Source organism: Felis catus, chromosome A2 (genome assembly GCF_018350175.1).
Source record: "Felis catus isolate Fca126 chromosome A2, F.catus_Fca126_mat1.0, whole genome shotgun sequence".
Taxonomy (NCBI): Eukaryota; Metazoa; Chordata; class Mammalia; order Carnivora; family Felidae; genus Felis; species Felis catus.
This window is the reverse complement of record NC_058369.1, coordinates 110552457-110579821: the sequence shown is the minus strand read 5'-3', so window position 1 is coordinate 110579821 and position 27365 is coordinate 110552457. Positions and strand designations below refer to the sequence as shown.

The following is a 27365-nucleotide window of genomic DNA, read 5'->3' as shown; positions in this document are numbered from 1 at the left end:
CTATCAGTAATGTGTATATATTATATGTGTTAAGTTTGATGAATTCTTACAAACTGAACATGTCCATGTAATCACTCTAAACAAGAAACAGAATGTTAATACCCCAGAAAGCCCCTAATGCTCTCTTCCTGTCACTATCCTCTCCCCACCAAGGATAATCACTATCCTGACTTCTACCCTGCTTTTATACTTTATATAAATGAAACAGTAAGGTATGTACTCCTTTAAGTCTGGCTTATTTTGCTCAACATTGTGATATTCTTCCATGTTGTTTTGTGTGATTGTAGTTTCTTCATTCTTGTCGACCTACAGTATTCCATTTTGTTAATATAGTATAATTTATTTGTTGTATTATGAGTAGTACTCCTATGGACATTCTTGTACATGTCATTTGATTAAAAAATTAAGTACACATTTCTGTTGGGTCTATACCCAGGAATGGAATTGCTTGGTTAGAGGGTATTCATAAATTCAGTTTTAATAGATACTGTCAAATAGTTTTCCACAGTGTTCGTGCTGCTTACACTGCTACCAGCAATGCATGAGAATTTCAATGCTCCATAGCCTGCCAACAGTCAATATGTTATGTCTTTTAAATTTTAGCCACTCGGGTTGTATCTCATGTGGGTTTCCATTTCTCTGATGACTGTTGAAATGTTGAACCTTTTTGCATATGTTTATTGGCCATTTGAGTGTCTTGTCTTGTGTATCTAGCTCTTTCCTCTGTTTTTCTGTTGGCTTGGCTGTCTTTGTCTTTTTGATTAACAAGAGTGCTTTATATAACCTGAATAGTGGTTCTTTGTTAGATATAAGTATTTGTGTATTGTGAATATCTTCTGATTTGTGTCCTGTTGTGTAATGTATATATATAATCTGTGCCTACTGAAAGGTCACAGAGATCACCTATGATTTTCTTTAAAAATATTTTTTATTTTATCATGCAAAAATATAGATTCCCCATTCATCTAGGATTGATTTTTGTGTATGGAATGAGGGTAAGGGTCCAGTTGACCCAAGCACCATTTACTGAGAAGGCCCTCTTTTCCCATGTGTCCTATATTTCTCCCTTGTGACAGATCAGATTATCATATATGTTTGAGTCTGGGCTTTGTATTCTGTTTTCTTAGGCAGATTTATTTTCAAGTTACAATTACCTCCCTTCAGTTTCACATTGAAATTCTTATAATAAACTGTATTAAAGATAATCTATTATTTGCTTTTTAAAATTCATTTTAGAATGTTTTGTTATGATTTATGCTGGTATAATATCCAAAACATCATACCTTCTGTTAGAGGTTTTTACAATTTAGGTATTTATTAGAATTACCATGTTGTTCCAGACTCGTGAGTATACTTGATCAGAGACTAGAGCAATATTTATTTTACCTCAGGAGTGAAATTGGTCTCTTTCCCCACCAGCCATGCCCCTCACCAACCTCAGCCACCCCTTGTTTGGTTTAGCTATGAGTTTTCAACATGTGAAAGGAAAGGTGCACTAAGAAAATGTTGACAGCATGACAGTGAAAAATATATAACTCATGGAATTTCCTAAAGATTTAAGTTACAACATGGATGAGGAAATAATTAGAGTATGTTGGTGATGAAAGTATTATAAAATTACTGGCATTTATATGCAGTTTTATTATAGTTCTAAATCTTTGTATGTATTTTTGGAATCAAAACATTCTAGTTGCATTTACTTTTTACCTTTTTTTAAACTTTTGTTTAACTTTTTCCTAGTTGTCTTTACTTTTACCTTTATTTTTATACCATTAATTGCATATTCCCATAACAAAAGTGTACAGATTTTTACTTGTTAAAAGTTAAAATTTTAGAAATGTAGTGAAATATGCTTTTTGTAGTATTAACTTAGCTATATACTGAATTTTATTTCAGCTTCTTAAAATACCTAAATACAGACAACTCACTAACAAAAGAAAACATGTTATTTTGTGTAGATTGTGTTTTGTTCTATTAAATAAGGAGAAATGTTGAGAATATTTTGTTCTCTTGTAAAAGATGCTCCAGAAAATAGGCAAAGGGAATAGCATTTACCTTATCAGACTAGTACAGACTCTACTAAAAGTAAAAGAGCCAAATTTTCTCTTCCCAGGACTTCATAGATTCACTTTAAGAAGTTTTTTTCTCTACCACCTTGGAATTGTAGGGCTGTGAAATTTTATATTGTGTCAAAATGACTGTTAAAAGCATTTATTTTATTTTATTTTTTTCAATATATGAAGTTTATTGTCAAATTGGTTTCCATACAACACCCAGTGCTCATCCCAAAAGGTGCCCTCCTCGATACCCATCACCCACCCTCCTCTCCCTCCCACCCCCCATCAACCCTCAGTTTGTTCTCAGTTTTTAAGAGTCTCTTATGCTTTGGCTCTCTTCCACTCTAACCCCCCCCTTTTTTTTTTTTCTTCCCCTCCCCCCATGGGTTTCTGTTAAGTTTCTCAGGATCCACATAAGAGTGAAACCATATGGTATCTGTCTTTCTCTATATGGCTTATTTCACTTAACATAACACTCCCCAGTTCCATCCATGTTGCTACAAAGGGCCATATTTCATTCTTTCTCATTGCCACGTAGTACTCCATTGTGTATATAAACCACAATTTTTTTTATTCATTCATCAGTTGATGGACATTTAGGCTCTTTCCATAATTTGGCTATTAAAGACATATATTTTAAAAATTAGACTGAAATCTTAGGTTATGAAGACTATAATACAACTTGTTCTCTGATGTCTGAAATAGTGGCAATAATTTTGTAAAAGCAGCAGAAGTAGCCATTCATAATAGATAGGTAACTCAAACATTTTTTTATTTCTTCCCATATTTTGTCAGGTGGATGACAATATTCCACTTAGAGTAATGCTGCTTCTTATGGATGAAGTATTTGACTTAAAAGAGAGGAATCAGTGGTTGCGAAGGAATATCAAAAACCTACTTCAGCAGCTTATTAGAGCCACTTATGGTGATACTATTAACAGGTACCAGGGTTTTTTGTTTTTTTCTTTTTTCTTTTTCTTTTTTTTTTCTTCCCTTAGAACTGTTCTTACTTAGCTTTTAAACTTGTACTTCTGGAAGTAGATTGCTCAACTTTTGTAGGAGAATTTTCATCTCTGGGCCTTTTATGATCATTAAAACAGCCTGGTGTTTTTACAGATAATTTACATACAAACTAAGTTGCTTACTCCATGAAAGTAGTGTTTCCTTATTTTATATATTTTCTGAAATTTTCACCCTACTCATTTAAATTTCCTTACTTTCAGAAAAATAGTTGACCATGTTGATTGGATGACCTCACCTGAGCAAGTAGCGGACTTAGTGAAACGTTTCAGGTATATCTTAAGACACAGTCACTTCTTTCAGGTAGTACAGTGTTTAGCATTGTTATCACTAATTAACTTACACTGCTTTTCTTTTCTTTGTTTTCTTCCTTTTTGATGAACAAAAAGACTTGTAAGAATTATAATAAACATTTGTTCCATGGACCCTTTGATCTGTGTTTCTTTAAAACCAGAATTGAAAAAAGTGTTAAAGAATAATCTTTAAGATACTGGTTACATTTTATCATAGTAATGTGACTTGAAAATAATTGAAATCCTTGATTTTAAATGAAACTTAAAAAAAAATATGTACATCTCTGGCTCTGGACTTATTATTAACTATTTGAACCTCCGAAAAGAATATAAATCAAGAGCAGTGGTACTCCAGTTCATATGTTCATCCTACACAAATACCCTGCGCCTCTCCTCTGTGCCTAGTAATTTGCCAGTCATCAGGACTGAGATAAAATACAGTCCCTTTAAGGAAAGCATGGTATAGTCCAGAAATGAACCTCTTTTCTAAAAGTGAAAGATAAGGCATATTCATGGCATCATGTACTTTGAAGTAACAGAAGCAAGAAAGGAGCTGTCAATATTGAACCTTAATTATTTGCTTGGCACCTACTGCTTTATGTACACTTTCTGATTTTATCCTATTTTATGAGATACGAATTTTTGTCTCCATTTTTTATTATGTGGAAACTGAGGATTAGAGAAGTTCAGCGGCTTGTCCAAAGGCTCACATGCTGTAAAGTAGGGAACAGCAAATTTCTTTAATCTGAAGCTGAGTTTCTCCTCCCTACCCCACACTGTTTCCAAAAGTCTGACCACCTGCTATGGCACATGTACATTCCATTTCAGGGTAGGGTAGTGATGTTTACTCTGGAGCACTGATTCCCAGCCTTGGCTGCATGTTGGAATCACTTGGAGAACTTTAAAAAATAGTGATGTTTGGGTCCCATCTTAGGAGCCTAACTTACTAATTAATCCAGTAGAAGGCCTAAACATTAAGATTTTAAAGCTCCCATGTGTTTCTAATGTTCAGTCAAAGTTAAGAAAAACTGCTCTGGGAAGTCTGTCTCCCTCAGCCCAAATTCCCAGGTGGAACCTTAGGTATTGTGCTCAGTTCCTATCTTTGGCCTGTGAATTGGAGAATAGAAATCAGACACACCAAGTAAGGGAGAATAGGTTATGACTGTGAAAGGAATGTTGTAAAAAGGCTAGCTATAAGTGTGTGTGCAGGATTGGTTCAAATTGGCTAAGTTATAGGGGCACCAAGGGAGATTAACTATAAGGTATCCAAATTCAAGATATTATGAGGTTGTATTTGGATAAGATTTCATTCTCATTGAGATCAGAGGCCTACTTTGAGTTTAAATGTAGTCACCTATATATTCCATTTTGCTATCTTTATCACTTGTTAATGTTTGTAAGTTATTCTAGGGTAGAATTCATCTGTTACTTTTCCAGTGTATATCCCTTTACACTTAAAATTGAACCCTGCTCTTAGTTACTATTTGTTGAATATCATACATCTATAAAATTTCATAATGTTTCCACTTTCTGTTAACATTTGTGTCTTCTGTAGAAAATTGGAATAATTGTGCTAACTTGTATCATTTGAAAATGAAAGTTTTTACAAGATTTATTTGATTTTCTTAAATAGAGATGCCTTTTGGCCAAATGGCATTTTAGCAGAGACTGTTCCATGCAGAGATAAAGCTATTCGAATGAGAACAAGAGTTGCAGGAAAAACTAAATTACTTTCAATTATGCCAGGTGAGTGAAGATGTTTGATAAAAAATCTTATTAATTTGTAGTTCTTCTGAGTTTTTGGCATTGAGCATGCTGGTTTAGCTGCCTTTTGATTATAGTAACTACCAGTTAATGACTTGCCGTATATCAGCTATTGTGCTACGCATTTCTCATATATTCTTTACTAATTCTTATAACAGTATTAAGAAGCTAGGCACTGTTAACATCACAGCTTTCTATGGGTGGAAACAGCAGCTCAAAGAGGTTAAAGAAGCTACCCCAGGTTCAGAGCTAGTATAATAAGTGACTGTTCAGCTTCTGCTCTGTGCTCAGCAACTGGAAAAGCCACTGCTTTCAGTCATGGAAAATAGTGGTGCTTTTAACCACTTCATTTGCTACCTTGAACCATTTTGAGAATAAAGTTGATGATAAATATCCTGTGTAACAGATGAAAGGGCTAATAAAAGAACATGAAATGTGAGGTTTCCAGGAAGAATATTTGTCCTACCTCAGAGAAAAAACAAATTCTTTCAGAGGTTCCTTTTACATAGTAACAACTGTTTGGTCCATTAATCTCTATTAAAACATGATTCCAAAGAAAGTATACATAGTGGCTTTCTGTTCTAATTTGCATTACTTTAGAACACTGCTATCTCACTAACTTAGACTCACTTTGTCCCCATTTTGACTTCTCTCAACAAGAGAGCCTATGTCATATGAAAAGCAGTTTTGTGTGACTGGATGGATGTTTGCTTCCTTCTTTAGTTACGAATATCTTTGGAAATACTTAGATATTTCTTCTCCACATTTTAATTATGAATATAGAGAATGGAGAAGGAGTATTTGTGAAGTTCTTTAACATCATTTAACGTTTTTTTCTCTTTGTTTTTCTTTAAAACTATATTTTCATCATAGATTTAAAAATCTCTCTTCCATCAGTTAAGTTGGAGGTCTGCCAAATGGTTATTAATTCTGCCTTACAGATTATACTATTGCATTTGGAGAAAAAAAACAAATCATAGAAATAACATCTTAGGAAAATAGAAATAAACAATAGCTTAGGATGAAATATTATTTAATGTACTATTTATTAGTAAACCAGTTGTGCTGTAGACTGAATTACATAGCTGAAAGAAACTTTATTGCATTTGTTCAGTAAATATTTATTAAGAGCGTATCATGTGCCACACTTTCTTTGCATGAATCTCTGCCTTCTTGGAGCTTGCATTCTGTTAGGGAGACACAGGCAGAAGGCAGAGCAATAAAGAAAAGCTAGGATGTGAGCTCTTGGTGAACGCTGAAACCAGTAGTGCTGGTGAGTTGCTGTTGGGAGAGGAGAGGACACTTGTGTGAGGACTCAACGGAAGTGAGGGAAAATACAAAGGTGTATGTTTTTATAGATACACAATCCCTCACCTGTTTTTAGTACATTCATAAGCCATTTGCTGTAAATTGTATATTACTCCTACTTAGAGGCATACCTTTTGGAAGTTGTATGTTTCTTTTGAAAACAATTACATAGCATTTACTGCTATTAGGGTCCTGATTATAAATCATTAAGGATAATCATACATATTCCCTTACTCAGTTATCTGTAATAACTTCCCGTTGCCTAGGAGTAAACTCCAAACTTGGCTCACTCTGGTAGCCACAGCACTTTTTTCCATTCTTCTCTCCACTTTTTTTTTTTTTTCCAAAGAATCTTAAAATTTAGCTGAATTGTAGCGCTCCAATTTTTTGAACCTGCCTTGTTTTTTCCACTTAGGGCTCATTTGCTCATTGCTCTCTCCACCAAAGGTAAACCGTCATCTGTTTGTGCCTGTCAACATCCCGCTCAGGTAGCAAAGTCTACCTCACTCGTCACTTCCACAAAGAGAGCCTTTCCTTGTTGTGTACCATGTGAAATTCTCCCCTCTGTAAACATCTTTATACTTAAGGGTATTTTCATGGCACTCTGACCATTGCAAGCTTTTCATTAATCAGCTTTCGTACATCATTTCCTTATAGTATTTCTCACTGTGCATTAGATACATTAAGACTATTTGTACAGTGTTTAAGACTTTGTGGATTACTTTTCACATTATTTCATTAAAGTTCTCTAAATTCTTACAGTTATAAGAGTTTGCTTATTGTAAATCCCCATTTTACAGATAAGGAAACAAACTCAGGATGGGTAAGTACCATATAGGTATTAAGGGATTCTAACTCTAACGTGGGGTTTCTGAGTCCAGATCCTGATTTTTCCTTCGCTCTATCATCCCCAGTGTCTAGTAAGTAGGTGGATGCCTGCAGATGTTTAAATTTTAAGTCTCAGTTATAATATGTAGCCAAAACACATTAACTGAATGCCTCCTGTATTATTCAACTGTGTATTTAATATACTTTATTTAACTTAGAGCATAGTTTAGGCCTTGCGTTTCCTTTATATGAGTAATGAATTATGTTTATTTTCCCCCTCTTCATTTAGATGAACTGAAGCACATTATTGGGGCTGAGACAACACGGAAAGGTATTCTTCGTGTTTTTGAAATGTTTCAGCACAACCAGTTAAATAGGAGAATGGTTTATGTCTTCCTGGAAGGCTTTTTGGAAACCTTATTTCCACAGTATAAATTTCGTGAACTTTTCAACAAACTGCATTCACGGTCAAAGCAGATACAGAAATATAAACAGAAACTTCAGACTACTCAAGCGCCTTCTTTACAGAAAAGGTGACACTCCAATCTATGAAGCTGGTGTTCATTTTGTCCAAGACTAATAATATGGACAGATCTTCTGGGGCTTAACTCATATACTGTTGTGTCGCACCAGTCTTTCAGTGTCTCAAAATAGTTATTAATACATCCATAGGACTGTGGTTCTTCTCATCCTCGTCTGTAATCCAGCCACTACCAAGAGAGATTTCTGTGTCTTAAATGATTTGGTGCATATTTTTGCAGCATTGAGAGGATACTGCCCCCTTCTCAAGCAAGAATGACGTTGGTCTCTTCCATTTCAGCCTAATCAGCATTCTCCAGCAATGACAAAGTGCCAGAATGTATATACGAAAGCTAAGGAAAGCACAAAACAATGGTTCACAGATAAACTGGCTAATTTGTTTAACACTGGGAAACTGAGCAGTGTATGACTTGGAGGGATTTGTTTTTTGCATAATAATTTTATAGGTCTTTATCAGAATTTTGATATAATGTGGATTAGCCAGGCGAATGATCTTTGCAACATCTGCTTCAGGTCTGGGGAAAGTGACAGGATGCCCTTAAAGTATGAAGTAACCTTATATCCTAATCACAGTTTTGTGACATAAAATAAAACCAATCAAAACCAGAATTTGATTGGATTTGTTATTCACTGGTATAAAACAAATTTTAATTGATTCTTATGTGCTTTGGGGCTCTATTTTGCTCTTATGGTACTCAATCATAAATTTTCTTCTGGTATTCTGTGTGCAAAAAGAAGCATATAGTGGCTTTCTCACTTAAGTTTCAAAATTATTACAGGTTTCTTTATCTTTAAGAGATTACGGATTATACAATAGGGAGTATAATCTCTTGAAAGAACTGCCAAATACATTGTTGTTTTAAAAAATATGGAAATTAAAAAAAACACACTCTTGAAAGTTACAATATGATCATTTTAAATTGTGTGATCTAGACATACCTTAGGCGATTGCAAAAGTAGCAAATCAAAGGATTAAATGAGCTTAGTAGTCATATGTAAACATACAAATTCTTAATTCTATTACTGTGTATATATGAAAATAAATAATGAAAACAGAACTATAATATTTTTTAAAATATGCTTTTATTTATATTTTGCATAATGTAAAATTCTACTAAATAAAGCAAGTTGGCAAAACCCCTGGGTGTATACATTTAAATCCCTAAAATAATTTTATACCAACAACAACAAATTACCTTTTCCAGTTTTGGAGCCTCTGCATTTCTTATAGTTTCTCGTTCTCCATTTGTCCATCTTGGAAGTCTTCATATCCCTTGTATGCAGGATTTCTGCATAGTTTTAAATACTTACACTGACTAAGGGTTTGGGTATGTCAGCATTTTTTGTTTTAAAAATACTTAACACTACAACCTTAAAATAGTGAAGCTACTCATCAGACCACTGAGCCAAGATCCTGGTATTAAAAGAACGTCTGGGTGCTTAAGATAAAGGGACAGAGTATCAGTATCCCAGTTATTTGGGAGCTTTAAGATTGGAACAAGATGTTAACTGTCTTGTTTTCACTGAGGTCCTACTTACAGAGTGAAGCCTAGTAACAGAATAAAGCCTTCCTTTAAAGCTTTATAATAATAATCATATTTATTAATGATGCTGTTGTGCATACTTACAGTATGCATATATTCAGTATGTGTTGCATGTCTAAAGAATTACATAAATGAAATCCCTTTCATTGCAACTTGGAAATAAGAAAAGACCCTTATTGACTCTGATGGAAGAAATAGTATTTTTTCTTCTCATTGTGTCTCCCTGCTGAGGTCCCTCCCGATGCCCCAGGCTTTCAAAGTGAGGATTTGTGAAACACGTCTGTGGGAAGCATCGGCATGGCCACAAGTGCAATGATTTTCAAATATACCCTTGCCCATTTCAAGTATATTTTTGACATAAATAAGTCTAAGAGTAAACAAGAATTCATGTAAGAGCCTAGTGTGTACCTGTGAAAAGCATTTCCAGATAATGTGAGGAATGTTGGCCATCAACCAGGGAAAGAAAGGTCGTGCAAAATGGCAACTTTTCATAACAGAGCCCTGCAAGGTAACTGCAGTCATACCAAAAACTATATGAGTAAGTGGGTTTTTAAAACAATTTTTGTTGAAAGAGTTTATATTTCAGAAGCAGAAATGTCAAATGGTAGAGTCTATGTAAATGGCTGTGCGTCTTCTCCACGCACATCTGTGTTTTTACATCAGAGAGAGCTGTGGTCATGCTAAAATTAGAGATACGTTTTAATGACTTGGTCAAGCTGTATGTAAAATATTTAATCCATGTCAAGTACAGTGTACTACATTTAATAAAGTTATTACATTTAATGCATTTATTGCATATATAAATATATACCTGAAGAGGCTTTAAGTCTTCGGATATTTGATTTTTGAATGTGTTTTTAAGTCAGTGGTGCCTTTAGGCAAGAACCTTCAAAATTAATCATATTTTGTTTGGGTTTTCTGATTTTTCAGGTAACATATAAACTATTTAGAAACCGTCACTACTAACTTCTAGTTTATTCACCTAAAAATTGATTGTATGATTTAAATATAGTGCTTAGCTGGGCATTTCCTACGATTAGGGTGTTCTGAATAGTTGCTGAAAAATTGTGCCATTGACCAATGGATGCACTTGGTTAGCCTTAATTTTTTTTTTTAAAAAAAGTTAAAAACTTTCTTGTATATTTCAGTTCGCTCATTTTAAGTTTGTGCTGCTGGTGTTTGGGGGAAAATCAGTTAAGTGCTACCAGAAAGTGTATCAATTTTTTAAAAATTAAGAACAATATAAATTTCACAATTTAAAATTTTAATTTTGTGCAATATTTTCATTTAATGCATGTGTATTTGAGTAATTGTAAAATAAATGAATTTTTAATGTTTTGAGATCTAGTTTAAACTGTTTCTTAACCCAACAACTTACATTCCGTTGTTGCTGCATCCTTTTATTTAAGGACTTGTTTTAAAAGTCTTTTTTGTCACTCCTTGTAAAATTATTTTGTTATTAGTAAATTTTGCTTATAGGAGCATGGCTCCTGTACTACAAGGGAAAAATATAAAGAGCACATCTTAGTATTATAGTTGTTAAAAGATAACTTGTGCATATCATTGTACAGTAAATGTCAACTGTGTGCCTAACCTATCAATACTTTCCTTCTTTAACAAAGAAGAAACAATCAGAATGTCAGTTATTTTTATTGAACTAAAAAAAAGATTAAAGTTTTTATTTGGTTTGCATTATGTTCTGTCCATTAGAAAATACTAATAAAGTATTAACAAACCTTTTTGTTGAATTTATTTAGTAGTGTTGTATTTTTATTACTTTAAAAAAAAAATGCTTGCTCAGTGGTCTTTTAGTATCTGTGTATATTTTCCTTTCTTTTCATTTTAGCAACCAAGCAGTTCAAGTTCCAGATTGATAGAAGAGCTGTTGAGTGATTACCGACAACTAATTGAATTTAATATTTCCATTTTATGGGGCAAGCAATTTACTACCATAATGTTAAGGAAACTTCATACAAAATTAGAAAGTCATTTCCTCATTGAGAAAGATCTATAATAAGTAATCCATTAACAGTTTTTTATTTGATCTCATTTTTAATTCATAGTCTTCCTAATATTTTAGATGTTTCAGTTCTAAAGGCAATAGACTCAGTACTCAACGTGGCTATGTCTGGGTGGTCATAATATTCTCAGTCTTCTTATATCTGTATAGACTTCTCAGACATCAACTGTGAGTACTTTTACCCTACTAGGGACAGGTATAGAATTTGTTAAAGTGCACACTGTAAAATATTGGTCCCCTTTACGATGTTTCTGAGCAGTAACATACTTCTATGTAACTTATGCAAATCTACATACTATTCAAAACCCTATGTTCCTTTACAACCCAAGTGATAATATCACAGTTTCTGAAAATTTCTGTAATAAATGAGTCGGTTTAATTTTGTTTACCTAACTTCCCAAACTTAACCACAGAATTTTGTGTCATATGCACCTTAATTAATAGCTTGAGGATAATGTTCCCAAGGAACATGATTTGAGAAATCGTAGATGGGGAGGAAAAAAAGGTGAAGCATCTTTAATTAGGGAATATAAACTCTAGACAGAAAAACCAGTGGACTTGAGCCACAAAGTTTTATTTGTAGCCTATCATTCCAATGGAAAGTTGAATCTTTGGAAGATCAAGGAGAACATGAAAAATTAACAGGTTGTTAAATAGCAGCTTTAGAGTTTAATTCGACCCTGGGTACCAGAATAATGAACTCAGTAAGGGATAATATAGTGTGTCCCGTGAGGAGTGGGAAAGATACTTGCCAAGGATCTTGCTAGTGTGGTCAAAAGGGTATTACTAGCAAGTGCAGAGAGGAGAGAGGAATGTGATACATTTCAGTTTTTAAAATGTGTACCAGACATTGGCCCATATATACTGGCAGATATTTGGCCTGGGCAAACTTGAAGCAGCTGAGAACCCAGAACTTCACAAGAAAAAAAAAAAAAATTAACACGGGGCACCTGGTTGGCTCAGTTGGTTAAGTGTCCAACTTCAGCTGAGATCATGATCTCGTGGTTCGTGGTTTTGAGCCCTACATTGGGCTCCGTGCTGACAGCTCAGAGCCTGGAGCCTGCTCTGGATTCTGTGTCTCCCTCTCTCTCTCTGGCCCTCCCCCACTTGTGCTCTGTCTCTCATAAATAAAAACATTAAAAAAAATTAACTCATTTACCAATTCACAGTGTATGAGAAATGCATGAAATACGGTATTTTAACGTAAGTGGGTAAACATGACCTTTCACATATCAGGTGGAATAAAAGTAGGACTTTGCATTGGAAGTCCCAAAGACCACCCCCTGGCGATTCACTGGAAGAGCTGACAGGACTCCAAGCATATGGTCCTACTCACAGCTAAGATTTATTACAGCAAAAGGCTATACAGAACAAGATCAAAGGAAAAGGATTCCTGGCACAAAGTCTGAGGGAAACCTCATGAGCTTCGAAAGTTCCCTTACAAATGAAGTCTTGCAGAATACACTTAACTCCCCTGCAGCAATGAATTGTGACAACACGTGACTGCCTACCAGGGGAGCTCATTCAAGATTGATTTTTATTGGGGAGAGGTCCTGTAGGCACCCTCTGCATGGTATGTACCAAAATTCTGGACTCCCTGCGGGAAAGCACGTGTTCTGTACAAGCCATATATTTCGTACAAATAGTTGAGGCATAATGAGCCACTTTTATCAGTTTAGGGAATGGTAGGAATGCTTCCAAAATCTAACTTCTCAGATACCTGAGAACAAGGGCCAATCTTGCAAGCAGGGTTTTCAAAGGACAGCAGTCCTACCTGCTATGTTAACTTTTTTTTTTTTTTTGCATACCTATATATCTTGATGCAAAGAAATGGCTAATAGTAAAAAAAAAAAAAAAAAAAAAAAAAAAAAAAAAAAAAAAAGATTTGCACTGAGAGTCAATAAGATTTATCCTCCTGTAGAAGCCTCTATACCTAGAGGTGGAAACAGTAGAGAGAATTCAGATGTAGATAAAAGGGAAAAAAGATCAAATGATATAATATGGATATATATACTCCCAAGAAGCTTGAGGAACAGATTTGTGTATTTCCAATAAAGACTCCCATAGCACCCAGTTACTTAGTATTTCATAATCAAAATGACTTTTTGAGGTGTAATACTGTTCTCCAGTTTATAGATGGGAGTCATTTACCCCAAATTTCACAGCCGTTAAGTGTGAGGATGAAATCTCCATGGTGGCGGTCTGGGTGGTGGTCTGATTGTAGTGTGTGCCACGGTTTCTCAGTCGTGCTGTTGATATTTCAGGCTGCATAATTTGTTGGAGCTGTCCTGTGCACGATGGGATCTTTATCAGCCTCCCTGGTCCCTACGCACTTGATAATTACAGTAGCACTACCCCTCACCCCCAGTTATGATAACCAAGAATGACTCCAGACACTGCCAAGTGATGTCTGGGGCAAAACCACTCCCAGTTGAGAGCCACTGATATGCTGTCATAGAGACAGTCTTTTCTCCATAAGCAAACAGCCAACAAATGTGTGGCTTCCCTTGTATGGAGACTGTAAAGGGGATGCCTAAGTCTGCGTTACGAGGAGGGGAAGGCCAGGGACTGGCGGCAAAACCAAGTATTTTACTTTACTTAAGGAAGCATCCAATAGTTGAGGGGCGGGGGAAGAAAATAAAGGGATTTTGCAACCTGAGAAAACAGCGTTTTTCTTGAGGATGTGAAATGAATGGTTATATGAGAAAATTGCCATGATCAGGCTATTAACTAAGCAACACTGATATTGTGGGATATTTTTCTTTCAGATACCTATTGTCCTTTTTATTTTGTGAGCCAGCCCTTCTAGGGCCTGAAAATTCCCTTGCAGTCTTGCTCTTCCTAATGCTCTTCCCTAATGCTCTTGTTTCTTGAGTTTTCCTTTGACAGGTGCAAAGCCCACTGAGATGCCCAGGTGACTCACCTAATGCACTGACTTCACCTTTAGGGATGAACCTCATTAAAAATTACAGCTTTTATCCCTGCTGTTTTCTTTTTCTTTCCCTCTGGCTTCTTTTTCTGGGTCTTGGTCAAGTCCAGTTCTGGTTTTGATTAAGTGCACAGCTGCTTTATTTCTCCATTGGTTGAAGCAATGTTGAGAAGCTGGTTTTTGCCGTCTCATCTTCTGATTGTCTATCAAGCAGCCAGTTGTCTTTTTTGTTTGCCGGTTTTGAGGATTCTTAGTATCATACTGACATTTTAGTAAGGCTGGGAGCTGGTCACACCTGTGAGATTAGGACGAGCTTGTTGAAGCCCACAGGTGATTCTACTGGCAGAAGTAGACCACTCCATCTTGTTTGTCTTACTCATACAGTACTACAAGCTTAAAAAAGAAAAAAAAAAAAAAAAGACAAGAAAATGTTTTCGTGCCTGTGGGAAAGGGAGCACCTTCCTGCAGTCCTTCTTGCCTCTCAACTCCCTCCTTCCAAAGCTGCTGTAGTGAATTGGTGAGTTTTGCTCTTTATTTTTGATTCAGGATGCAGTGGTAAAAGTGAGGCTGCTAGTTGTGTGTGTGTGTGTGTGTGTGTGTGTGTGTGTGTGTGTATGTAAATGGAGAAGAAAAATGCCTTTTCTCTTAATATAAAAGAAAGTTGGCCTTTTACAAATTGTTTGTGACACTGTATTTGTCACTGGCATTTACCCACTTCATTGCCTCAACTTCTGGAAATTAATCGGGCATAAAAATTGATTGCACTATTGGGAATATCTAAAGTAAAAATACAGATTAACCATCAAATAGGAGAGAACACATATGAAGATTTTTAAAAAATGGAAATTAGTTTCACTGGCTTTAGGGTAAGAGTTGAGACTTAGGAATTTTCCTTGGTTTTTATAACAGTTATTTCAATGAGTATGTATGCATGACAGAATGGGACTGCAGATTGAAAGAAAGATTACTTTTCGCTTGTCAGGAGCTCCATGACTTTCTATGCAACCTGAAGAATGCTGAGTAGCCTGATTTTTCTTGCTCATTAAAAAAAATAAATAAATGTTTATTATTTTTTTAAATTTTTTTATATTGTATTTATTTTTGATAGAGACAGAGCACAGGTGGGGGAGGGGCAGAGAGAGAGAGGGAGACACAGAATCCGAAGCAGGCTCCAGGCTCTGAGCTATCAGCACAGAGCCCAACGCGGGGCTCGAACCCACAAACTGTGAGATCATGACCTGAGTTGAAGTTGGACGTTTAACCGACTGAGTCACCCTGGCGCTCCTCTTGATCATTTCTTTAAAAACCAAAAAAACCTTTAATGAACCGGATGACTATACGAAAGATACTCAATTATAAAGTATTAAATTTAATGAAGCTCCTACTTTGATTGCATAAGTTGACCAGGACCTAATATAAATTAAAAATAAAGGAACCAAATAAGTTTCAGGGAGAAAATGTCAGCAAATAGTCCAGTGGATAAGTTTGCTAGTTCTTTAAGGAAACTCGAATTCTTGCTGAAGAAGGTGAGTACAAAAAGCTTGTCATTCTTTAAGTTAATGGCCTTAATACAAGATAAGAAACAAAAGCATGCATCAGTTATCAAATAAAAGAACAATGCTAAGAACTTGTTTTAATAATTAGGTATACAAATGTAGAAAAAGTCAGAAAATATTCCTAAATGAAGTGAATAATTAGACAAATAATTTTAATAATTATGGTTTAAATGTTGGTTTTAATAATTTTGGTTTAAAACATCTACATGTCTTCACTTTAGTGTTAAAAGTAATATTACTCTGAAGTTTCTAATTATTAAAAATTTTGGATATGTTTTGCTATGTAAAGCCCAATTTGAGTGCCTTGAATTTCCTATGCTGATTTAATGGATCAAGTAAGTTATCTTTGTCTCCACAAAACTTTTAGGTTATGAAAATGTAGAAGTTGTGTTTGACTAATTTAGTAGTTTTCAAATGGGAGTGAGTTTACCTTTCATGCAACATAAGGGAATATCTGGACATTTTTGATTGTTGGGACCAGAGAAGTTGCTAGTAGCCTCTTAATAAGTAGAGGCCAGGAATGTAGCTAAACATCCTATTGTAGCCCACAGCAAAGAACTTTCTGGTCCAAAACATCAGTAGTACTGAGGATGTAAATCACTGAGCTGAATAAAATTATTATGGGTTTATAAAAAGACTTTAATCTTCTGATGGCTTCAGATCATAAAACAGTGTTACACAGAGAGTTACTATGTTTAAAATGACTATGTAAAATTTTTTTCATATTGTTTTTGAAATTCATGTATGTTGTTACATGTATCAATAACTCATGCTTTTTATTGTTAATATTCCATAATATATATATGGATAACAACAATTGTTTTATCTACTCATCAGTTGAAGGACACTGGGTTATTTCAAGACCTCGGTAATTATAAATAAAGCTACTATAAACATGGTTGTATAATAAAGAATTTGACCTCTATCTATCCTTTGTTGCTGACTCTGGAAGACTGTAAATTCATGGAATTTCCCTTGTACTAGGAGTGTTTTTGTTATTCATGAGCCCCTTAGAGCACCTGAGTCATGCTAAGGCGATGAGTTGACTTAGGAAGGGAGCTGATCTCCAGAAAGATCAATCACATGATGAGGAGGTTTGGGACTTAGAGCCAGCTGACCTTTGGTGAGGAGAGGGGGGACTTGATATTGAGTTTCATTACATGGCCAGTGATTCAGTCATCCATGACTCTGTCATGAAACTCCAATACAAACTGTGGACTTCAAAGCTCACTAGAACTTCCTGGTTGAACAACAAACATATTATTGTGCTAGTAGTTTGACCCACCTTTATTCTACAGGAAGCGGGCAAGAAAGATCGGCATTGTGGAACCTCACAGAACTCACCCTATGTGCCTCTTTATTTGGCTGTCCTGATTTATATCCTTGATAGTAAAAGTGTCATCATAATTATAGTGCTTTTCTGAATTCTGTGAATAGTTCTAGTGAATTACTGAAACAAGAGGTTGTTGGAACTCCTGGATTCATAACCAGTTTATCAAAAGTACAAGTGGCCTGGGCACTCCCAAATGTGGTTGGCATCAGGATTAAGGGCAATCTTGTTGGAGACTGTGCCTTTAAACCCGTAGAATGTGATGGTAAGTCTGAATGATTAGCATTAGAATTGTATTGCAGTATATCAGCTGGGGGCAGAATAAGCCTTCACATACAGGTGTTTGTGCATATGCTTTCATTCTCTTGGGTAAATACCTAGGAGAGGCATTGCTAGGTTCTTTTATATATATATATATAGTTTTTTTTTCCTCCAAAATTGCCAAACTGTTTTTTTTAAAGTGGTTGTATGTAGCATTTTGTGTTCCCACTAGTGATTTGTTACAGTTTCAGTTTCTCTGCATCCTTGTCAGCACTGGGTATTATAAAGCTTTTTTTTTTTTTTTTTTTTTTTTTTTTTTTATGATTTTACTTTTAAGTAATCCCTCTACCCAAACATGGGGTCAAACTCATGACACTGAGATCAAGAGTCATGTGTTCTACTGACTGAGACAGCCAGGTGCCCCTGGCTTTCCTTTTTTTTTTTTTTTTTTTTTTTTTTTTTTTTTAAGTTTAGGCATTTTACTGGTTGTGTCTCATTGTCTCTTAGTGTGGCTTTAATATGCATTTCTCTGCTGACTAATATTTTATGTATCTTTTCATATACTTATTTGCCATCCTATCTCTTCCTTTGTGAAGTGTATACTCAAATCTTTTTAACAGATGTGTATTTTTCAAAGGATTTTCTCCTTGTTTGTGGCTGATCTTTTAATTTCCTTAACAGTCTCTTTTGAAGAGTAGATTTTAATACATTTTAATAAAGTGTCATTTATCAGTTTTTCCTTTTTTATTCTTCTGCCTTATCTAACAAAACTTTCCTTAATACCACAAAGGTAATCTCTTTCAGAAGTTTCATAGTTTTAGGTTTTACATATATTTCAGTCTGCATTCCATCTCAAATTAAGTTAGTGTATGATGTGAGGTATGAGTTGAGGTTCCTCTTTTTCTGCATATTGATAGACAATTATTACTGCACCACCACAGAAACTATCCTGTTCCCCATTGAATTATCTTGGCACTTCTGTTGGATGTCAGTTGGCCATAAATATGTGATTCTATTTCTAGATTTCTATTCCATGGATCCATATATTCTTTGGCCAACATCATACGTTATAGTTTTAGAGTAAATCTCAAAATTAAATTACATGAACCCTCTGACTTGGTTTTGTTTTCTTCAAAATAGTTGTAGCTATTTAGGCTCCTTTACTTCTCCTTACAAATTTTAGAATGAGCTTGTTTGAAAAACAAAACAAAGACAAAAAACCCTACTAGGATTTTGAGTGGGATTACATTTAATCAATAACTCATTGAGGTAAGAATTGGCATCTTAATATTGAATCTTCCAATCCATGAATATGGTATGATTTCTCTCCTCAGTGTTTTATAGTTTCATGGACCAAGTATTTTACATATTTTGCTAGATTTAATCTGTTTCACGTTTTTTTTTAAATGTTATTGGAAATAGTATTATATTTTAACTTCCAGCTGTTCATTGTTAGTATATAGAAATGTGATGTTTTATGTTGACCTTATTTTCTGTGATCTTACTAAACTCACTAAAGATTCTTTGGAATTTTCTACATGATAATCACATATTCTGTTAATATAGGCAGTTTTAAATCTCTTTCTAATCTATAAGCTTCCTCTCTCTCTCTCTCTCTCTCTTTCTCTCTCTCTCTCTCTCTTGCTTTACTTCTCTGGCTCAGAACTTTAGTATTTTGCTGAATAGGAATGATAAGAGAGGATGTCCATGCCTGTTTTTTCACCAGTAAGTTTAGAGGTGAGCTGTAGGTTTTTGGTAGGTTTGATCACGAATGGATGGTTTTTAGTGATATGGTTATTGTTTTTAGACTGGTGAATTAAATAGATGATTTCCTAATGTTGAATAGACCTTCCATTCCTGTGATTAACCTCAGTTGGTCACAATTTATTATCCTTTTTATAAATTGTTGCATTTTAACTGCTATTACTAACATTTTTTACAGTTGTGATCATGAAGGATATTAGTCACTGATTCTCTTGCAAAGTCTGGTCTTGGTAACAAGGATAATGATTTCATAAAATGAGTTGGGAGGTATTCCTTTTATTTTTTATATTCTGTAAGAATGTGTGTAAAATTGGTATTATTTCTTCCAAAATGTTAGAAATTACCTGTGGGGTCATAGAGTCCTGGAGTTTTCTTATGTATAAAATTTTGAACTATGAATTCACTATCTTATATAGATAGAGAATTATTCACATTGTCTCTTCTTGAGAAAATTTTGGTAGTTGACATCTTTTAAGGAATTTGTCCATTTCATCTCAGTCAGGGTTTTTCAACCAAAGTGACATTTGGATAGGATAATTCTTTGCTGTGGGAGGGTGTCCTTTGAATGATCGCGTGTTTGGCGGCATCCCAGGTCTGTACATACTAGATGGCAAGAACAAGCCCCCCATTTGTGACAACCCAAAATGTCTTCAGACACATGTCCCCTGTTGACTGAGAACCACTGATTTAACTTGTCAAATTCATTGTCATAATGTTTCTTGTGATATTCTCTATCTTTTAATGTATGTATGATATGAGCTGAAGGAATTTTCTGTCTTTGATCTCTGATGTTGGTAATTTGTGTCTTTTCTTCTTCTCCCTCTCCTTCCCTCCTTCCTCTCTCTATCTTTTTTCTCTTATCAGATTGGCTAGAGTTTCATTAATTTTCTTAGAGCTACTTTTGATTTCATTTGATTTGGTTTCATTTGATTTTCTCTACTTTTTTGCTTTCAATTGCACTTATTTAGGCTTTTGTCTTTATGTCTCTCCTTATCGATTTCAGTTTATTTCCTCCTCCATTTGTAGTTCCTTAAAGTAGAAGCTTAGATTATTTCCTAATATATTCATTTAATATTATTATAAATTTCCCTCTAAGTGTGCTTTAGTTTCACCCCATACATTTGGGATTGTTTTCTCTTTATTTTCATTCAATTCAAAAGGTATTTTATTTCTATTTGACTCCTTTCTTCCATGAGTTACTTAGAAGTGTATTTAATTTCTAAACATTTTGGGATTTTCCATATATATGCTATTGATTTCTAGTCTATTCCATTTTGGTTAAAGAACACTATATACTTGCCGTTGTTTTTAACTTTTCTGGGATTTATCTTGGTGAATCTTTCATGTGCCATTGAAAAGAATGTATATTCTGTTGTTACTGGGTGGAGTATTCAATCATTGTTGGTTAGGTCTTTGGTTGTAGTGCTCAGGCCTGCATCTATACCGTGTTTTATTTCTGCTTGGTCTTTCAATTACTAAAATAGGAGTGGTTGAAGTCCCCAGTCACAGTTGTGAGTCTGTTTCCTTTTAGTTCTGTTAGGTTTCGCTTCATGTCATTGAAGCTTTGTTTCATGCATATTGATGAATTGCCCCATTTATCATTGCCTAATGCTCCTCTTTATCACTCATGATATTAGCTGTTCTGATGTCTACTTTGATAATAAGAAGACCTTAAAAAAAACCATACTGCAGGCTAGACTTAGGCCATGAGCCGTAGTGTGTTCACTTATGTTTTAAAGGTTTCTTGTTCACAAGACGTAGTTGACTCTTTTGTTGCTGGTTGGTTGGTTGATCTCTGCATTTAATCTGGGTATTTAAATCACTTAAATTGTTTTAATTGTTGTTAAATTTAAATTTATCATCTTGCTAGTTTTCTTTTTTTTCCATTTATTTTCTGTTCCCTTTTTCCTCTTCTTTTGGATTGGTTTTTATGAATCTGTTTTATCTTTCCTAATGGCTTTTAGCTTTACTTCTTAAAAAAATTAGTTCTAAAGTTTAAAATGGTTTTGTTTTTAATTTATGTGGGGAGAGAGAGAGAGAGAGAGAGAGGAAGGGGCAAAGAGAGATGGGGAGAGAATCTCAAACAGGCTCTGTGCTGTCAGCACAAAGCCTGATGTGGGGCTTGAACCCACAAACTATGAGATCATGATCTGAGCCGAAATCAAGCATCAAGAAGCTCAACCGAATGAGGCACCTGTGTGACCCAGTTCTTCTAAAGTTTAAAATATATGTCTTTAGGGGCGCCTGGGCGACTCTCTCTCTTTCTCAAAAATAAGTAAACATTTATATAATATATATATATGTATATATATGTATGCATATATGTGTACATACACTATATATACAATATATATACATTATATACATTGTATCTACATATACATTGTGTATATTGTATACACATTGTATATACATTGTATATGCATTGTATATACATTGTATGTGTATATAAACATTTATATAATATATATGTATGCATATATATATATGTATGAATATATATGCATATATATACGCATATGTATGTATACACGTGTGTGTGTATATATATATATTTATATAAACTTTAACTTGTCACAGCTGTTTTAAAATCTGTAAGAATCGTACAATGTATTTCCAGTTTCTCCCTCCTTTATTGTTGTTTTATTTTACATTTCATTTTTACACATATTACAAGCCTTACAGCTAAATTCTTAATTATTTTACCTTAGCCAAATATTTCTTAAAGTGGCTAAAAACAAGGAAAGATATCATTTATACTTCGGTTCATTTTTGCCATTTCCAAAGCTTTCCATTTGTTTGTGCAAATCCAAGTTTCCATCTGGTGATAATACTCCTGCCTCAGAAATTGTGATTTAACATTCCTTGTGATACACACCTCTTGCCATTGAGTTCTCTCAGTTTTTGCTGTCTACAAAAGTCTTTACTTCACCTTAATTTTTGAACAATATTTTCATGTGCATACTATTCTGGATTGATTCTGCTTTTTTTTTTTTTTTCCCTCCAGTACTATAAATATGCTACACCATGACTATAAAAACATCAGTGGTTGTCAGGGAGTTGGGAGGTGGAAAGGGAGGGATGAATAGGTGAAACAAAGGGGATTTTCTGGGGGCATCTGGGTGGCTCAGTCACTTAAGCCTCGTACTTTGGCTCAGGTCATGATCTCGTAGTTGATGAGTTCGAGCCCTGCATAGGGCTCTGTGCTAACAGCTCAGAGCCTGAAGCCTGCCTCTGATCTGTGTCTTCCTCTCTGCTCCTTCCCTTCTCACACTCTGTCTGTCTCTCTCTCAAAAAAAAAATCATAAGCATAAAAAAAAAATTAAACAAAAGGGATTTTCTGGGTGAGGAAACTTTTCTTAATAAAACAAATGGTGGATACACATCATTAGGCATATGTTAAAGCCCACAAAACTACACAATTCAAAGAGTAAACCTTAATTTAAAGTATGGACTATAGTTATGTAATCCATAGTTTACATGGTTAATATACATTAATAATGTACAGCATGGAATAATTAAAACTACATTAATTATTATATTATAATAAGCAATTGTAACAATTGTTTAACACTAGTGCAAGATGTTAATAATAGGGAAAACTGTGCGGAGTTGGAGAGTGAAGTGGAGAGGGGTGGGTATATCGAATTTTATGAACTATCTCTTAATTGTGTAAACCTAAAACTATTAACAAAAATAAAGTCTATTAATGATTTTTAAAAATACATTTTTAGAAATGTTTTTGTGTGAAAAGTCTGATGTAATTCTTTTGTTTGTTTCTTTACGTAGGTTGCATCTTTTTTTTCTTTTTGCTAGTTGCCTTCAAGATTTTTTTTTCTTTGCTTTGGAGCATTTTATGATGTCTCTAGATTTTTGTGTGTGCATATGCCTGTGTACATGCATGTGATTTTCATCTTGCTTACTTACAACGCTTTTCTGAGCTTCTTGGATCTGGGATTTTACATATTTAATTATTCTTAGCAAAGATCTTCATATATTTTTTATTTCTTTTTCTCTTACTTTTTCTAGGACTCCGCTTACCCATATGTTTGTTTGATTGATTGGTATCCTACATTTCTGGGATTTATTCCCACTCTTTTTCTCTTTGTGTTCAATACAGGAGAGAGGATTTGATTGATTCAGCCAATCAATATCCAGTTTAGGGGATTCCTTTTTTTTTTAATGTTTATTTATGTTTGAGAGAGAAAGGAGAGACGGAGTGAGAGCGGGGGGAGGGGCAGAGAGAGAGAGAGACAGAATCTGGAGCAGGTTTCAGGCTCCAAGCTGTCAGCACAGAGCCCAGCCTGACTTGGGGCTGAAACTCAGGAACTGCAAGATCATGACCCAAGCCAGAGTGGGATGCTTACCTGACTGAGCCACCCAGGTGCCCCAGTTTAGGGAATTCCTATTGGGTGGAGATTTTAGAACAAACCACCTCAGTAGTCATCATTGGGTTGGGAGCCTTTCTTTGTCCGGTCATCTATGCCAATCCTTTATGGTATGGAGCATGGATGGTCTATATCTGATTGTCTCAGTAGGCATCAGAGGCAAGATTTCTGATAGAGGTAATATGCATGGCCAGCATCCCAAGTATGACAGACTTCTGTAACCAATACAGGTTATAAGGGAAAGCAAAGTAGGAAAAGTAAAATCATGCTTTGGAAAAGGGAAATCAAGATATTTTTCATGCTCCTGCCCTGAGTCACAGACATATTGTGCAGAAGCTCATTCACCCTCTGGTGTCCATGAGTTCATAGGAGATAGTTACTTCCATTTTACCTAGAATTTCTATGAAGAATAGAAGAGAGTTACCCCTGAGAAGGCAGAGGAAAATTTAAATGACACCTAGAATCTAGTGGTTAATAATATACTGAAGATTAGATACCAGGTCTGGGTTCCTATTATAACAGTATCACACATTGCACCACAGCTACACTTGTCTGAAGTTGGTACATAGAAAACAGTTTTTAAGGAATTTACTAATTAATCCACTCTGCTGAAGGGTAATTGTGGGGAAAGATAATCCTTTTTTAACTGTAGTGAGACTTCTCCCTTCCTGATTACTGCTCCTACTTATTGACTTGTACTATATGCAGTGAGGGAAAAGGAAAAGGACATTGGAAAAAGACTATCACGGCTAAGGTAGTAGTTCTATAACCCAGTGACTCTGTGACCCTGTCACTGACAAAAATCATTCTCGGGCAAAGACAAGTTGGAGCCTCAGCTATGCTCATTCTTTTTTTTTTTTTTTTTTTAATTTATTTATTTTTTTTGAAAAACAGAGGCAGAGCACAAGGAGGGGAGGGACAGAGAAAGAGAGGGAGACACATAATGTAAAGCAGGCTGCAGGCTCTGAATTGCCAGCACAGAGCCCGACGTGGGGCTTGAACCCACAAACTGTGAGATCGTGACCTGAGCCGAAGTCGGAGGCTTAACTGACTGAGCCACCCAGGGCCTCCAATGAGCTCATTCTTGAATTCAAATGCTTTCAGGCACACATAATTGATGTATGGAGAGGTCCTGAGAACCTTCTGGAAGAGCATGTTTCCAAAGGAAAGAGGGAGTCTGGGTTAGACGCTTGGTCAGATAACATTGCCCCAGTGATCTGAAAGGAATAGCAGTACTGAGAGCAGCATCTCAAAGGGGCCTTCCCAGAATTTCTGTAAAACCTTGGTGTAACATGGTGATTATTTAGGATTCATGTAACTGAGAGCGTAGCTCAGAGAAGGAGCTGAGAGGTAAAGTCTCCTCACTTCCCCAGGAAAGCTTTGAGGCACTGTGGGCTCTGAAGAACAGAGCACATTTTGGGCACCTGTGAACCGCTGGCAAGGAGAGCTCTCATGGGCATGAGCCCTAGCAAGGCTCTGGGCCCTGGTTCTTCCTGTATGCATTCTCCTGGGAATTGTTTTCCTGTTAGCCCAGTCATTGGTTAGTAATTTGTTTTTCTTTGGAGACTTTTTAACTGTTGGGTGTTAGGCTTCCTAGATGATATCTACACATTCTTTGGCAGACCCATTTCTATTTCTTGAGTTACTGCTGAGCTTACAAATTACTTTGGGGGATTTTCTTAGGTGGAGAGAGAAAAATCAAACACTAAGTGGTAAAGAAATGAATGATTCTGTTCCTTCAGTCCATCTACCAGCTGGTATTTAGAACTACTCTCTCGTGTTGGTCCTATGAAGGCATGGGACCTCAACTTAGGGAATTAAATTTATTTCTATTGAGCAATAATCATGGAGATAAAGTTACCAAAGATCAGTTTACAAATTATAAAAAAATAACTTGGTACTTTTCACATCTTGTTCTTCTTCTTTTTTTTAATGTTTATTTTGAGAGAGATGGCGGGGGGAGCGGAGAGGCAGAGAAACAGGGAGACAGAGGACCTCAAGCATGCTCAGCACCATCAGCACAAACCTGACACATGACTCGAACTGACAAGTCATGAGATCGTGACCTGAGCTGAAACCAAGAGGTGGACGCTCAACTGACTTAGCCACCCAGGTGCCCCAGTACTTTTTACATCTTCTAATTCTTCATTTCAGAGTGTCCCTTAAGACTTTGATTCATAAGACTCTTCTGTATTGACTAAAGGTGTGCCTTTTCCTGAATAATATCCTACCTAGTGTTCAGTGAGTGCTCGACATTGAAGTCCTTTACATAGCTTGCCTATTGTAATCCTTGAAAAATCTGCATGAGGTACTATTATCATTATTATCCCCATTCTATAGCAGCAGAGCCTCATTGACAGGAGCAAGGTATATAATCTGTGCATGGCCACACAGTTAAGACTCAGTTGAGCCAGAATTCCAAGTTGCTATGCCACCTTGCCTTCAAATAGTGAGGAAAATGCCACTGGGTGGAAAGCCAAGCTTGAAAGCACAGAGACTGGACCATGAATCACAGTGGGGACACATGGCCAGGACAAGAAAACCCACAGCCCATGATGTATGAGCATATGAGTTTGATTAATGGATGTGGGAGCCCCGAATACAGAACACTATGAAAAGGATAACCCCTGAAACATTGGGCTGCATGTAGGAAATGTAAGACATTATTAATGTTGCATATCAGTTAGTAGACCTGTTTCTATGAAGAGATGGTTGTGGATGCAGACCATTTCCTTTGAATTCTTATTCTTAAAAATTCTTGTCCCCCTCCAATAATTTGGAAGGGAGTGTGAATCTACAAATTGTCCTACAACCATAAGATCATACATTCAAATTGGCAGATTGACAAATTAGAATGCCAGTTTCAAGAAGAAATAAGATTTCCAAAGTTGCTTAGGTCAATGTTGCTTTGCAATCTGATACGCAATCTCATATCAGAAGGCCTACATAAGTTGTCCTGGGACTCAGTTGTGACTAAAGGACTGGTAGGAGCAGGCTTGCTGGAGCTCCTGTGGCACAAGCTGAAACACATTTTGAGATGAGAGATTTTTATAACCTCTAAGTACAGAGGTTTCAAGAATGATAGGCCTCAAGGGAAGAGTACGATGCCTGTTACTCATTTAGATGATCCTCAAGTCCTTTTTCTACTTTGAGTTTGAAGGCGAAAGCTATAATGAAAGATCAGGTCAAAAATGAATCAAGCCAGGATCCTGAGATCACAAGGTGCCAGGAATCCGGGCGTCAGCACCAAGAGACAGCCCCTCAGCATGGCGCTCAGGGGTTTGCAATCTTCGACACAGAGATGTGACCATGAGGGCCTCACCAGCCTTGTGGTACCTTAAAAAGGCATTAGCACAAACAATGAGCCAGAGCTTGTGAGGAAGGCTGAAAGCTACAGGGTAGTCAAGAATACCAGGATGGGGAACACATGGGATGCCTCCTAGAACAATTCAGGGGGGATTTGAGACATTCGTAGGTTCCCCAGCAAATGTGAGTGGAGACAAGGAACCATCACTGGTGGCTGTGTTGCAACCCAATGTACACCTACAGGCTGTGCTCACTATGCAATGGGGTTATGTGACTGATCTCTAGAAACGTCGCCCTTTTGGGTCTGTCTCCTGCTTAGAATTCATGAATCACCAGGGATACCTGAGAGATGCTTTGGATGATGTTGAACCAGTCAGTACCATTGTGATGTGAGCTTGCAGCTTCCTAAAGTCTCTCTAACAAAAAAGTTCAGGCTTCGGAATAGGTAATCCTCAAA

The 27365-nt window shown here is 35.9% G+C and overlaps 1 protein-coding gene and 1 long non-coding RNA gene across 7 annotated transcripts in view; one reads left to right on the top strand and one right to left on the bottom strand.

Moving 5' to 3' along the window:
* Window positions 1–11106, top strand: part of SNX13 (sorting nexin 13) — a 132368-nt gene extending 121262 nt beyond the window's left edge. For all 6 annotated transcript variants that reach the window (XM_045052454.1, XM_045052451.1, XM_023250420.2 and 3 more), the window contains 4 exons: window positions 2853–2998; window positions 3281–3349; window positions 5004–5116; window positions 7560–11106. In XM_045052454.1, coding sequence (XP_044908389.1) covers window positions 2853–2998; window positions 3281–3349; window positions 5004–5116; window positions 7560–7807 — 576 coding nt within the window. In that variant the 3' untranslated portion in view covers window positions 7808–11106. The remainder of the gene's footprint in view (window positions 1–2852; window positions 2999–3280; window positions 3350–5003; window positions 5117–7559) is intronic.
* Window positions 6741–9143, bottom strand: LOC123383896. Its single transcript, XR_006594257.1, has 2 exons — window positions 9007–9143; window positions 6741–8142 (listed from the first exon to the last, which is right to left on the bottom strand). It is a non-coding gene; the product is annotated as an uncharacterized LOC123383896 (long non-coding RNA).
* Window positions 11107–27365: the final 16259 nt, after the last annotated feature.